Raw genomic sequence first — 15,976 nt, 5'->3', positions numbered from 1 at the left:
AAATGCTGTGGTTATTCGAGAAGACTAGAAGTGGAAAATGTATACTGTTGCAAATCACCTGGCAAAGTTGTCACATATCCCATGACCACCATATTTGGCCGGCTCTATAGGAGCTCCTGCTTTTCGCATCATGACCTTCAGTGTAACTCGGCGACCTCTAAGCCCCGCGCCCTGCAACCTCTTCTGCACCTCCATAGATAGGTTAGTAAGAAAAGACTCTGCCTCTTCAACCTAGCAGAACATTAGAGTGGATGGAAGCTAATGAGGGAGGTCAACATATTGCGGACAATGACAGATATAGGATGATTAGCAATGATTACTGTAACTTTTATACTTCAAAACCTGTGTGAATCGAATGTTGTAGTTCATTTCTGCAGACACAGACTTTCTCTCCTTCTCACTGCGCACTGGCCTGTCATCCAGTCCCCTGCAAAAACGAAAGAGCGTCTGTCCCGTCCGTGGCCCAAACTCCTTTTGCAGTCGAGACATAGACAACTGCTGCAGCTCACTGCATGTACTCACTCCCAAGGAGGTCAGCTTGGAGTTCATTGAGCGACCCACACCTGCACACAAGCACGCATAAGCACAGGTCCACATGCACACAAACACAGCAATACATTTTACTGTAAACCTCTGTATTCAGACATAAATACACTGCCATTCAAAAGTTTGATAATCCAGAAGAAAATGCATGTATGACAGCTTAAAGAAAAAAATATATAGCATAACTTTTTTGCAAGATTGATGATTATAATAAATGTTTTGAGCTTCAAATCAGCATATTAGAATGATTTCTGAAGGATCATGTGACACTAAAGACTGGAGTAATGATGCTGAAAATGCAGCTTTGCCATCGCATAAATCAATTACTTTTTAAAATGTATTAAATACAAAAACAGCTATTTCAAATTGTAGTAATATTTTTTATCAAATAAATGCAGCTTTGGTAAGCATAAGATACTTCTTTCTTTAAAAAAATCTTACAAACACCAAACAGACATTCTTTCAAACCCTTTGAACGGTAGAGTATATCAGATGCTCTGTTCTCACCAGGCAAACTGGAGACAGGTTGATCCCTGATAAATTCATCCACTTCCTCTGGCCTGAGGAAATACTGTCCATTTGGTTTGGCCTTACGGGTCGCCATCCGAGCAAGAAGGATGTTGGAACCTGATAACAAATATATGGGAAGTTATTAATGGAATAGTTCACCCAACAATGAAAATTCTGTCATCATTTACTGACCCTCATGTGGTCACAAAGCTATATTACTTCTGTGGAACATGAATTTTAAAGAATATCAAGGCAACTATTTTCATTATTTTTCCAAATAATGTGCTAATTTTACTGAAGCAATAAATTAGCTTTGTGTGAGTAACAGACCAAAGTAGTTATTCACTTATAATCTTGACATCAGCTGTATCTCTCTTTGGTATGCTCACAAGAGTGCATTAGAAAGCTATGCTATCGGACACATTCTTAAAAATGTCTCTTTTGTGCTCATGGAAGAAAGAAAGTCATACATGTTTGGAACCACATAAGGCCGAGTAAATAAATGACAGAATTTACATTTTTTCATTTACAATGTCTCTTACCCATTCCAACTGAGGCACAGCAACCAGTCTTCTCCTTTACATCTTCGCGAATAGCTTGTGCCAGATCATCAGGAGTAACCCCCAGCTCAACCAAAAGATCCGTGGCATCCACCAGGGCTTCGTCACAACTTAGTGCCTCAATGTTATGAGTGTAACTATAAAACATGCAATGGTAAAGCAAGAGAATTGTTGCATTTGTCTGCTGGGCTTAGGAATAACAGCAATCCAAAGAAAATTGTAACAAACATATCTGTTACCTGGCCAGGGTCTCATACATAGTTAGTGCCACCTCTTTATACGCCTGGAAGTCATATGGGACAGACTGCAGTTCAGGACAGAGCTGCTTAGCCCGGCCAAAGAACATGCCGTTTCTCACACCAGCCCGTCTGTAAAAGAGGAAAGCATCAGAGTAGCAGGTACCGCTAAAGATCATACTGTATTATAAGTTGACAAGTTTTGTGGCTTTTATATTATTTTAATCTATTCACATCAATATCAGTGGTTCTCAACCAAAGGACCTCAAGATGACTTCAATTATATAAAATAAGACATAAGCATTAAAATAAACTAAAACAACTAAAAATCAAGATTTTATTAATTTAAATTTTATATTAGTTCTAATTTTAATTCACTACTCAATAACTTTTTTGTCTTTTCTTTAAATATCCAGGGTTCCCACGGTTTTAGAAAATCGGATTATAATAATGGGGAAGCCTAATTTACAAGAGTAACTTCAAAATCTGAATACCGGTAACTCATATAAATTAAACCATATGTTTTTCGCTTTTTTCACTCTTCAAAAGTAATTTATTTACCGTTACCATTTATTTACCCTAACATGTTGATATGGCTTGCTTGACTGACACACTAGCATTCTAACTAGGGACGCTCATATTGACAGTTTAACCGTTAACTGAATTTTGACCGATTAACACTATCAGTTAAACGGTTTAAAGTGTGTTTAAAGGGTGTTTTTTTTTTTTATACTCACGGGGCGCGTCGACACAGACATATTTTGCAAAATTAAGCAATGGGAAATAAGAAGCATACTGTGTGGGACTATTTTGACAGAAAGGGTGACGAAGTTAGGCTATGTGCAAAATAAGCTACACCGTATTACAATATAGCAGTAGTACAAGCTCCTGACTGGTGGAGGAAAGCAAATGAAAGTTGCTTCCCGAGGCTGGCCGCTCTAGCGAGGCGTCTATTCCCTGGGCACCAGGCAGTGCCATATGAAGCCTTGTTTAATGCTTTTCATAGTGTGCTTTTATCCGACAGCTTATCAAAAATCTCAGCCCGAGTCCAACTAGAGCCTGTGTTTTTTTTTTTTTTTTTGGGGGGGGGGGGGGGGGGGGGGGGGTTGGCTTACATTGTTGCAGCCATTAAAAAAGTTCAGTTTTGTTTTTAATGTCAAATTAGTTATATTTCGTTTTGTTTCTTTATTAAGGTAATTTAGAAAAATGTTTAGAGCATTTTTTGTTTGTTAGTTTTATATTTTTTAAGTGAAGGCCAAGCGACCAGCGGCCGACAGTGAGTTAACCACATGTTTAATCAATAGCCTCTCAAATCAATTCTTGACTTCTTGCCTATAACAAAATCCATAGACAGAACACTTCAAGCATCACAATGTTAGTTAATTTAGCCTACTATAATATTAGGCTACCTATAATAATATGATGCTGCTCGCAACGGCGCTCGCAAACAAAATGAGCTAAACAATCTAAACAAATAAAAAAAATAAGAGAACATGCAGTTTGTCTTATACCTTACACCTCCGCAAAATGAATATAAATCAGACTTACTTATTAACTGACCAAAGTATTACAAATGAAGGATACATAAAAATATGCATTTTAAAGTTAGACTTTAAATTTGAATGTTAATTCCACTAATATATATATAAAATCATTTTTCTACAGTATATACATGGTATTTAGTTCAATTACTTGTGAAGTAAACGTAATTAAATTACACAAAAATTAAGAGTAATCCCTTACTTTACTTGTTCAAGGGAAAAGTAATTAAATTACAGTAACACAGTAATTTTTTAGTAACTAGATACACCCAACACTGGCCATAACTCTAGCAGCTGCTGAAGAAACGCACGCTGCTGCTGCTGGACTCTATAACCCTGTGCGAGCCATGTCTTTACAGTCACTTAAGCTATCATGGTCTCATGTTATTTCCACTAGCGCAGGACTTCTCATTGTTTCTTTTTAATTAAAAAAAATAAATATTAAACGAAGGAGAAGCCTAAAAAATGTACAAAGCCTGGCCCGCGTTTAGTTATGATGTGATAATTGGCCCGGCCCTAGGGGTGTAAAAAAGTCGGGTCCTGTTGGGCATAAATGCAGGGCTCTGGTGTGAATCTAGGTTCTGTTGTTGACCTGTTCTGCATGTTCTGCTGTTTGCACAATAAAATAAACACGTGAAAAAAGTGTTTTTAACAGGTCACAGACACTCGTCAATTGTTTTTCTATGTAATGCCAATTCAGTATTGTAATCTTATCAGTTAACGGTTAATAATCGATTAATGAGTATCGGTGTTCGGTCAGGAAAATTAACCGAAATGAGCATCCCTATTTCTAACACAACAATCTTGCTTTCTAACCTTATGTCCCCTATTTTTTCTTTTCTTGTTGGAATTATTCGTCTTATTGTACATATAAAAATCAAGAAGCACTGTAAAAAAATATTTAAAAATAAGTTACCTGGTTGCCTTCAAATTTAGAGTTCATTGAAATTAAAAATTTTAGTTAATACAATGAACATTTTTGAGAATCGACAACCTTTATTCAAATATTATTAAAAGATTTTGTGATGACACATTGAAACATTCTATTTGCTTTTTTCATGATATATCAATTTTTTTATGTGGTTCAGATACAATAAAGCCCCTTTCACACTGCACGTCGGACCCGCAATATTCCTGGAACATTGCCGGGTCGCCTTCTGTGTGAAAGCAACCACGTCCCGGGATTGATTACCGAATTCGACCCGGGTCGGGGACCTAGTAATATTGCGGTATTCGACCCGGGACGAGCGCTGTGTGAACAAAATCCGAAACTAATGGCGCAAGAGCCTAGAGCTCCTAGAGCTTGTTTTTTTCAATAATACAACCCTGCAGTGCCAGAAGAGCTAGTCGGTGTTTTAAACGCAGAGTGTTCGTATACAAAAGAAACTCAAATTAAACAAGCAGAAATGTGCGCAAGCTGGACACAAGTCGAGACCACGGAGCTTCTTACTATCCGCGCTGAAGCTAAGATCGCTCGCCATTATACGTCACATCAGGATGTCACTTGTCAACTCGACCCGGGACCGTTAAGCGTTGTGTGTGAAAGCGCACATATTACGGTATTTCGCTGGCAGTGTGAATGGACCAAATCTAGTGGCCCGGGAACAAATGCCGGGTCGCATTATCCGTGTATTTGCCGGAATCGCAGTTTGAAAGGGGTTTAATATTTTGAGTTTCTATTTATTAAACCAGTTTCCTTCATTGTATCAACTCAAATTTTTAAAGGGTTACTTCAGCGATTAGCATATGGCTTTGTATCAGTAGAAAACCTGGAGTATATTCGAATGATTGTTCGAATATACAATCATTCGACTGTATTTTAGTTTACAAAGTATTTTAAATATTGGAATTACTCCTTAGTAACAGATGCCCATATTTTACATTTGAGCCCCTCCCCTGAGGAACGACTGTATCTGTACATTCCTGTATACATTGGATTGATTTTATAACTTTAAATGTACTTGAAGTATGCACATAGCACTAGGAAAATACCTGTATTGGACCAGGACTTTGGTACAAAAAACTTGATCGGGACATCCCTATTCTGTGCTAATTTACTGAATAGCAGATGTACACATTTAAAATGTATTTTCGACTCATGTTGAAAAAAGTAGTTTGGCAGGTTTACAATGAATACCTGGCCTCATAACTGCAAGAGGCAATCTCTGCCATAGAGAGGGCGGCCAGGTCCAGATCCACTCCATTACTGGGACCTTCATCACACTTTGGAGATGGGGTCATCTCAAAATCATCATCTGTCTTCTCTAAAGCAAAAAGAACAATGGTCACCTAAATTTAAACTTCAAAATCTTTAATAAATTCATTCTGATTTCAAGAACTATTTAACCAACTTTTTTTCTAAAATCTGGGTGTACCTTTTCTGTACTGTTTCTGTTTCCTCTGGTAGTACTGAAACTCAAGCTGAGGATTTGCCCCAGGACGCTGTGCAACACGGCCTGGACCGCGGTTACTTGTCACCGCAACTGGTTTCCCTGGAGTACAGATTGACCATCAGTAAAGTTCAGTTTATCAGGTGCTATCAAAGTCAGAAAGCTGCAATAAGAAACTTGAGCACTTGCCTCTAATTGACTGAAACATACCTATGAGATTTGGTCGGTGTCTGATCCCAACGGATACAAAAAAGCAGTCCATATCCACATGAAGAATACAGGATTGACGTACCTGAGGAGCAGCCATTAAGGAACCTGGGCCAAAGAGAAAAAAAGAAACTTGTTTTGTATTTTTTCCTTAAAAATTTTCATCACAACACAAACATAAACCACAAAGACAAGCTACCTGAACTGCAATTAGCTTTGAGCTTCTTTAGTTTCTCTTTTCCAGAGAACACAGCTCCTCCTGCTGCTCGCCGCCTGCTCTGCAGGGTGTTCACATACTCAGAGAACTCGTTCCGCCACGTAGAAATATGATGCAGCCTTGAGTGAGAAAAGAACTCTGATATTATTTCAGCCTCTGCTCCCTGCGCAGTTGACTTTCCTGACTGGTTACTAGAGTTTGCAAGGATGGAGGAGTTAGGGGTCATGTGATAACTCCCATTTAGTCGAACTCTTGTCTGATCTTGAAGATTACCCTTCTGAAGGGAAGCTGAAGTCCCTGGATTAGATGCTGATTCTGTATGGAGGTCCTTTTGCATATTGCAAGGATCAGGCTTCTTTGCAGGGCTGGCTGTGGATATTAAGGACATCTGATGGGAATTTGCTTTTGATCCAGCAGAAGAGCAGCTGGGCTCCTCCCTGTCCCTGCATCCAGCCTGTGGGAGGTGGGACTGAAGGAACCCTGTGTCAACAGCATGAGGGTGATTTTCTGCAAAAGAAACCGATTCCTGAGGCTTTAAGGCACCATTCAGAGGATGTAAATAACCGTTAGTTAACAAAGTGTCTTGTGAGCCTCTTGGCAAAAGGGCACAGGCATTGAAATCCTCATCTCCATCATGAATCCCATTAACTTTAGGCCTCTCTGCATCCTCCTTAGAGATGATTCTATATGATCCATTTCTGCCAGACAAAAGGAGAGGTTAGAATATTAAATAATTAAAAAAAAATATCCAAATGCAATAATTTTCATGACTGGTGTAAAAACATTGCTCATGGTCGTGGAGCAGTTTTAACAAAATAAACTAATAAAAAAAAAGATATACATTTTTTAAAATTACCTAAAGATTATATTTAACGTTGTTATTAGATTTCAGTATTTATACACCTAAAAACTAAGTGAGAGCTACATGTCAAAGGTTATCTAAATGTAAAAAGTGAGTGAGTGAAGACATGCAATTAAATATCCAAAATATACATCCAAACACAAACTATATAAATAATTAATATAATAATTTGTTGTGTTGCATTATATGGCTTGGAATGTTTTTCTCTTTCAACAAAATGCTGCATTTGACACTCATGTGTGCTAGTGCAACCCTGCTATAAAGAATACTCACAGTCTGCCGTCTAACTGGTGATTGGTTCGTTCAGTAAAGTTAGCCGTGTGGTTAGCATGAATGGATTTGAGAACTTCTTTAGAGAGGGTTGGAGTGTGGCTGGGCTTGATGCTGTCTGACTGGGGGTGGCTTGGACTGGGTTTGGGTGGTTCATGGCTGAATGACGGATCCTGCCCTTCTTGTGCACAAACACTGGTAAAGCTCAAGCATTTCTGCTTCGTATAGAGTTGATACTGGATGTATGAAAGTTGGCGACCTGCCTTTATACTACACAAAACACAAAAATATTAGTATTCCTATAATACTGTGCTTCTATATCTTGCAAAGTGCACAAAGGACACACACCTGTCTGTGACCCACTCTGGCCGCACTACTTTCTCTCCTCTGAGTTCTTGTATTTTGCTGTTGGGTAGGTTGGTGGCAACGATGTGTGTGGTTTTGGAGCGAGTGTAATAAAGATGGAACTGCCCACCATGCAGCATCATCAGCCTGCGCAGCTCATCTGCACTGGGAACTGCATACAAAAACACACAATACAAGATTCTCAAAACAGCAGAGCAGAGGTACAGCACTCATCCTTTTGACACGTTCAACTATGGTGCTCAATTGGCAAACACAAGTCCAGCCTGCAAAGTTTCCCAGAAACCCACTTCACCATTTCAGAAAATTTAGCATTTTCTTCTATATAAATAAATCTAATCTAATCTAATCTAATCTAATCTAATCTAATCTAATCTAATGAATATACTTAATTAATAAAATATAATATAATAATTGTATTATTACATTTTGAGTGGGTGTGTAATCAAAGAAAGAACAACAACAACGAAATGTAATTCTAAATGTTTTTCTGGTGCGAGGCTTTTATTTTAAAAGGCAAGCATGAAAGCTGCTCTTTTGTCAGATGTAGTTTAAGCAAAGAGTGCCTGAGAAAAACTTGCTATCCTGATTCAGTATCTGCATGTCAGTATTATAATTCTAATGTTATTTTCACACCTAGCTATGAAATATAAAGTCTTTCACCTCAGAAAAACAAACTGTCCTGTCCTGTCAGACTTATATACTGTGCTTTGGCACACTGTATAAAGAGCAATAAAATTGCGAGAATGTAACATCGTAGTTACATTGTCAATTAGTATTTCATGATATTACTAAAACGTATTAGCCTAGAAATCTAGATGCACTGTAATGCACAAATCTAATTTGGAGCGAGTGTTGTCTATCATGTATCATATCACACATCACATCATGTATAGAGTCGGTGGGTGGGCTTAACATAATGACGGCAGAGTTATTCCCACAGAGGACTAAGCTGGCAAATAGCGGTCTTTCAAATCTGCTTTGGCCACGACTCTGAAAGACTTGTTAAGCTTTTCTTTGAGAAAAGAACAAAGAACAGCGAAAAGGAAAGGAAGGAAGATGTGTTTGAAGTTTTGGCGACCTGATACGGCGAAAGTTTAATCGATCAACTAGCTCCGCTTCACCATCTTTTTCATTGTTCTGGTTGGTGGTAGCGCTATCCAATTGCGTGCAGAGGGAGTTTGATAGACAAACATTTATTCCGCCCCTCGGATTGAGCCCTGCCAATGGTGAGTTCCCAGACCCAACATCTTGATGTGGGTCTGGCTTGTCAAGCTAAAAAAATTAGGTAACGGGAACATTGTGTGTTAGCTGGGAAGGATGCAAGTATGATGTTCATTCTATTAACCAGGATTAGTAGACATATAGTGCATCTGGAAAGTAGTCACAGCGCTTCACTTTTTTTCACATTTTGTTATGTTACAGCCTTATTCCAAAATGGATTAAATTCATTTTTTTCCCTTAATTCTACCAACAATACCCCATAATGACAACAGGAAAGAAGTTTGTTAGAAATCTTTGCAAATTTACACATGTACATAAGTATTCACAGCCTTTGATCAATACTTTGTTGAAGCACCTTTGGCACCAATTAGCCTCAAATCTTTTAGAGAATGATGCTACAAGCTTGGCACACCTCAAGATTCCCCTCAAGATAAACACAGCAGTTTCTCCCATTCTCCTCTGCAGGAACTCTCATGCTCCATCAGGTTGGATGGAGAGCACTGGTGTGAAGTCATTTTCAGATTACTCTGGAGTAGTGATCGACCAATATTGATTTTTTTATAAACGATACTGATTATTTGGATATTTGTGCCGATAACCCGATGTATAGAACCGATATTTATTTATTGTGTCATTTCTGTTTTTTACAATTAAAGCAACAGCATTGAACTAAGCATTTTAAACACTCAAATTTTTGCAGTTGAACTCCCTTTCATACAGAACAAAAGACATTTACAACAATAAAAAGTCTGAAAAAATTTGCATTTTTTAAAATACAGTGCAGTCTTTTTAACATTAATGCCGTTTCACCTTTTTAGTTATAAATACAGCCATATTAACAACAGGCAAAATACATTTATAAAGTCTAATATTTTCAAATGGAGAACATAAATGAGAGTTTAGTCTATTAAATCCCCATAACTATGAGCATAAATATAAGCATTCATTTTAAACTACAGTTTTAAAAGGTTTATGTGTTTAATAGACTAAAGATTGAATATTCTGGAATTGTAATAGCTATGATGTATTCACGGGTTTGTTTGTTTTTTCTTACAGAGTCAATCTCATCTAGTACGGTATCAAAATTAAAGGGGGGGGGGGGTGTGAAATGCTGTTTCATGCATACTGATCTTTTTACACTGTTAAAGACTTGGATTCCCATCCTAAACATAGACAAAGTTTCAAAAACTAATGTTGGGCGTTTGATTGAGTATTTCTGTGTCAAAAATACTCCTTCCGGTTTCTCACAAGTTTCGGAGAGTTTTTTTCGAGTATGGGTCCGCTTGACGTCGATAGAGCGGAAGGTCCTTGTATTGGCCGTATGGGCTAGAGCGAGAGAGAAAATGCACGCCCATAAACACTCTCTCAGGTGCAGATCCACTCGTTTGAGCAACACTTCTGTGGCGCCACTAGGGCTGTCAAAATTGCTCATAAATGACGATCGAATATTCCCTCTAAAACAGACACGAATATTCAAACTATTCGAACATTTGGGCGCGCATTTTGTCAATGACGCGCATTACGTCAATAACAGGACAATTCTTCGCGATTCCATCTTGCAAACTTTAGTTAGTGTGAAATGTTGCTGTTGGAGCATAAATAATACCTGTAAAATTATAAAGCTGTGATATTTTATTTAACAGAAGTTCCCCTTAAAGCCTACAGTGAACGGCCGGTTTAAACTACACCCCTGCACTTCCTGGCAGGAATGACATCACTAGAACTGTTTGTTGACTAACCCATGGACTAACCCTCCGCCCACAAGTACATGCAAAATAGGGGGTGTGGTCTTGTTGCTCTCTCACTGGAGAAGAGCATCTCCCCGTTATGGTAAGAGGCGGGACCTTTCCGGGCAAAGTGCGCTAAGCTGCTGTCCAATCACAACACGGGAAGCGCTGGTCCAATCAGAACTCGTTAGGTGTTTCTGCAGGAGGGACTTCATAGAACAAGGAAATCATCAGGCCGTATTTAGGACAGAGAAAAACAGCGCTGTACAGATAAGTAAATTGTGTGAAAAATACTGTGTTTTTTACACGCAAAACATGAACTCATGTTATATTGCACACTGTAAACATAATCAAAGCTTCGAAAACACGCGAAGAACGGGACCTTTAATACAAAGAGACATTAACTACTTGTATGGGTAGTCTATTTAAGTTTATACATATTTGACAACGTATTACTTACACAAAAACAAGTAGATTGTTATTTTAAATTATCTAATTATTATTATATATAATTATTATATATAAATTAACTAATGGCCAAGACCGCAGAGCGCAGACCTCTCTCTCCCTCTCTCACTGCGGATAATGGTTTAAATGAACAAACTTTGAGTGCTGATCAAGAGTTTTGTGCAAGCAATTTAAGGTCGCGAGACTCGCGACTCTTGTCCCAAATATAGCAGGCTTCATTCAGTGATTGAAACAAATATTATTAATATTAACTGAAGTTTTACAGCATATTGAGCGCTCCGAGCGAGCTGTGCTGTGCTAAACATGGAACTTTTTCCTTGACATGGTAAATAATCACACCAGTGGAAGCAGTGCATTTATCCTTTATCTCTTCAGTCAGTACAGTATGAGATATCTCTTCAGTCAGTACAGTATGAGATATCTCTTCAGTCAGTACAGTATGAGATATCTCTTCAGTCAGTACAGTATGAGATATCTCTTCAGTCAGTACAGTAGCCTACACTTTAGTGTTTCTGTTTTAGTGTTGTCAAAAATATAGATATTTCGATATGTATCGATACTGGAATATCTGAAACGTTACGATTCTCAGTTTTTACAGTATCGATATCAGCTGCGCTCTCCTCTCCGACCGAAAGCGAGTTGACACACACCGGCATATTCTCACTCAGCCCGGTTAACCGCTGAGCACGGCGAACGCGCATTCTGCTGGACTTTTTCCTCATGACAGTGTGTTAGTGTTAGTGTGTGATCGGTCTGAATTTCGCGCGGGATTGCACATAAATTAATTCTACTAATCGTCCTGCTGTTGCTGTTTCTCCTGTTCAATTTATTTCATCCTCCGAATTTGATTCTGGATCATATCTGTATTAGTTGAATCTGATTGATAACCATGGTTTATTAAGGGTAATGTTTTTTTCTCCACGCTTGAGGACGTCACCGCTTTGTGCGCGCTCGTCATTCTTTAGCTCCACCCACACGATACGCCTCCAGTTGCTCGTTTTTTTTTCCGGAAAGACTCGGTACAGCCTATATTTCTTTTATAAATATAATAAAACTAAAGACTTTTCGGAGATATGAAGGATGCAATACTACTCTCCAGGTACTCAAGATTGACTGAAACTGAGTGTTTCACCCCCCTTTAATGTTTGTGTATGTCTATGAAATGCTGACGACAGCGCTGTTTTCATCTCTGCATTTAACTTACACGTCTCGCGGAGATATAATAATAATACATTTTCACGGAGCTGTAATTAATAAGATGTTTATTATATAAATGTTATATAGCAGATGTTAATATAATTTAACAAATGAAACAAGTCGGTATTGATGAAGATGAAACGAGTCGGCCCTCATTCATGGCTGTTTTGTTTCATTCATGTGAAGTTACGTCTTTATTGTGGCATGACGGATTACCTGACGTCTCCGTCAGTGAGTTCGTCTCTACAGCGCCAAGTTTAAACTACATAATATCATCTCATAACATCTTATTAGTGCATATCTCAATTGTGCATTAATGTTATGTTAAACAAAGTTTATTAATTAAGGGATGGAGGTTATTTTAACTTTGAACACCATTGTTGACTCATCTCCCCTCCCCTCCCCTCATCCGTTAATGGCGTGCTTGTCCAATTCTCAAAACGTCCACAAGATGGCGCCATTTATCGGAAAATCCGATATTGCAAAACCGATACCCGATTATGGAAAAATGCTTAAAGGGGTACTTCAGCGCTGGGAAGATGAATCTGTATTTAAACTGGATCATCAATGCAGTAGAAATGTGAAATTATTTTTGAATTTGGTGCCTTCTAGACCGAGAAAAGACAGAAAATGTATTTTTGTCCCACGGGGATGAAAGACTACAATTCCCAGAATGCTTCGCTGCCCTGTTAGGCCATTCCCAAAGCCACCAACTTGATTATTGTGACGGAGTTAGAGAAGACACTACAATTAAAAACTGAACGTGTCTGTTCAATATAATGAGTGAGTCACCGCGCGAGTAGGCTATCACAGCACTGAGCACTAACTGCACGAGTGATGAGAGCTGAGGTAATTGCGACTACACTCGCGGCATACATTCACAACGCGAGTTCAGTCTGGCGCGTTTCAGTTTATGCCTTTGCAAGCTTAAATTTCATAGAAATTAATTTGAGAAGTTAAAAGACTTACATTTCTCACCATATCTCCGTTTAAATGAGTGCCTGCCAGCTGAGCTCTCCCTTCAAGCTGAGTGTAATCTCCATCCCCCATGCGCAGATTCTAAACATGCGGAAATGGCTCCCTCTGCTGGCTGTAGTCTTTAGCCTTTGGGCAAACATTCCTCCTACGATGCAAATATCGTCAATTTGCATCATAGGAGGAATTTTTCTAGAAATAAAATGCATAAATCTCTTGTCTCAGGGGGATATGAGGGGGGAAAGCACAATCATTTGAATATACTCCAGGGTTTCTACAGATACAAAGCCATATGCTAATCGCTGAAGTAACCCTTTAAATATCAGGAAAAATACAGGGAATCCGATACATCATTCGAACACTACTATGGAGATGTTCAATCGGGTTCAAGTCTTGGCTCTGGCTGGCTCTGACATTCACAGAGATGTCCTGAAGCCACTCTTTTGTTATCTTGGCTGTGTGCTTGGGGTCATTGACCTGGTAGAAGATGAACCTTTGCCCCAGTCTGAGATCCAGAGCGCTCTGGAGCAGGGTTTTTTTTAATCAAGGATGTCTCTGTAAATAACTGCATTTATCTTTTCATCGATCCTTACTAGTCTCCCAGTTCCTGCAGCTGAAAAACATCTCCACAGTATGATGCTGCCACCACTATGCTTAACTGTAGAGATGGTATAGGCCAGGTAATGATTGGTGACTGGTTTCCTCCAGACATGATGCTTGCCATTCAGGACAAAGAGTTCAATCTTTGTTTCTTCAGACCAGGGAATTTTATTTCTCGTGGTCTGAGAGTCATTGAGGTGCCTTTTGGAAAACCTCAGGTAGCCTTTCACTAAGGAGTGGCTTCCGTCTGGCCACTCTACCATACAGGTCTGATTGGTGGAGTGCTACAGAGATGGTAGTTCTTCTGGAAAGTTCTCCTCTCACCACAGAGAAACGTGGAGCTACCTTTCCAAATCATGTCCAATCAACTGAATTTACTACAGATGGACTCCAATCAAGTTGGTGATCGGAAGGAATAGGATGTACTTGCGCTCAATTCTGAGCGGCATGGCAAAGACTGTGAATACTTGGGCCCAGTTTACACGATGGGAAAACGCAGATATTTCCCTGCGTTTTGGCCTGTCATTTACACAAAAACGCCATTTTTATCCCAGAAAACGGTTATTTCTAAAAACACCGGTCAAAGTGGAGATTTCTGAAAACGCTGGGTATGTGTTGCCATGTGAACTAGGAGAAACAGGGTTTTAGGTTCTCAAACGTCACATTATGAGCCTGAAAATGCCTATGTCATGTGAGCACCCTATGTTTAGAGTTTGTTTGATCATGGATGCTGTTGAGGTGGTAGTCATTTATACTTTTGTGTACACACTTTTGACTCCACTTCGCTGTCTAAACACACAAACGAACCTCGCGTCATGTCTGTTGTTTTGAAAGGAACAGAAAGTCACTCGTGCTATTCATAGTTGTCGATTTTGAGGATTCTGATTGGCTTGCATGGATTTATCATTCTCCCTACACTGCCACCCATAGGTTTGGCATAGTTATAATGGCACCTGATGGCGTATTTATGTGGGTTGATGTAAATGACAACTTTTTTGAAAACAATGTTGTGTGCACAATGTTATTTTTAAAAACGGAGGGGAGGAAATATTTGTTTCTCTAAATACCCAGCTATGTGTAAACGTGGCCTTAAGTACATGTGATTTTTGGCATTGTTTATTTGTAATAAATTTGCAAAGATTTCAAACAAACTTCTTTCATGTTGTCATTTTTGTTTTTTTGTAGAATTGAAGGAAAAAATATGGATTTAATCCATTTTGGAATAAGGCTGTAACATCGCTGTGAATACTTTCCGAATGCACTCTATGTTTTATTAACAGTTCATGTTAATATTGTGTATTTACCACAGTAACTGTAGTTTCCAAAATACCACTTTATTTTATGTTTTTAAATGGCTGTAATGGCTCACTTACTAACTTTATTGTATTAACAAAACCAAGTCTGGGACTGCTATTTATAAGCCTTAACTTATGTTATTAATCAGAGTTAATTATATTCTTACAATTTAAAATACAAATTGTTTCAAAGCAGCTTTACAGTGATAAATAGGAAAATAATGATTAATGATGCAAACAGAATTCAATTCTGCAGTAAAGCAGCTCTCAATACAAAAAATACTGTATAAATAAAATATTGTTGTTAATTATTAGTATTATTAATAATGATTATAAAAGTATTTAATCAAAATAATTAATACTAATAATAATGAAGTTGGTTTTGATTTTGATATTTGTTATCACAGCACATGTGGGAGAAGTCTGACCTGTATATCCATTGACGTAGATGGCCACACCACTGAAAATACAGGAGGACGCTCCATCTTTCTGCTTCTCCTTCTGAAACTGCTCCTCAAGCTTAGAGATTTTTGCAGCCATGTAACCGCCCTAAGTAAGAATAACAAACACAAGAGTAATCTTTTAGTGATTTTTTTTTAAATCCCATTGACAAGATCAAGTAATAAGGCAAACCAGAGAGCACTGACTGATCACACACATTTAAACAGTAAACAAAAAAAACATTTCTAACCCCTGGAAAAATTAACAGATTGCAATATAGGCACACACACAAAGAAAAACGTGCAGCGTCTGGCTGACAAGCGTTTGATTACGCCTCAGACATTCAATGA

The 15,976-nt window shown here is 38.5% G+C and overlaps 1 protein-coding gene across 1 annotated transcript in view; it reads right to left on the bottom strand.

Moving 5' to 3' along the window:
- The window catches only part of rev1 (REV1 DNA directed polymerase), a 28,005-nt gene that overhangs the window by 9,713 nt on the left and 2,316 nt on the right, over nt 1-15,976 (bottom strand). The window contains exons 3-14 of the mRNA XM_067443667.1: nt 15,614-15,734; nt 7,685-7,853; nt 7,340-7,606; nt 6,187-6,902; nt 5,991-6,095; nt 5,766-5,882; nt 5,528-5,654; nt 1,853-1,981; nt 1,596-1,750; nt 1,051-1,170; nt 343-563; nt 59-231 (exon numbers count right to left, since the gene is read on the bottom strand). Coding sequence (XP_067299768.1) covers nt 59-231; nt 343-563; nt 1,051-1,170; nt 1,596-1,750; nt 1,853-1,981; nt 5,528-5,654; nt 5,766-5,882; nt 5,991-6,095; nt 6,187-6,902; nt 7,340-7,606; nt 7,685-7,853; nt 15,614-15,734 — 2,420 coding nt within the window. The remainder of the gene's footprint in view (nt 1-58; nt 232-342; nt 564-1,050; nt 1,171-1,595; nt 1,751-1,852; nt 1,982-5,527; nt 5,655-5,765; nt 5,883-5,990; nt 6,096-6,186; nt 6,903-7,339; nt 7,607-7,684; nt 7,854-15,613; nt 15,735-15,976) is intronic.

Source organism: Pseudorasbora parva, chromosome 5, assembly GCF_024679245.1.
Source record: "Pseudorasbora parva isolate DD20220531a chromosome 5, ASM2467924v1, whole genome shotgun sequence".
NCBI classification, from domain to species: Eukaryota; Metazoa; Chordata; class Actinopteri; order Cypriniformes; family Gobionidae; genus Pseudorasbora; species Pseudorasbora parva.
This window is presented reverse-complemented; position numbering and strand designations above follow the sequence as displayed.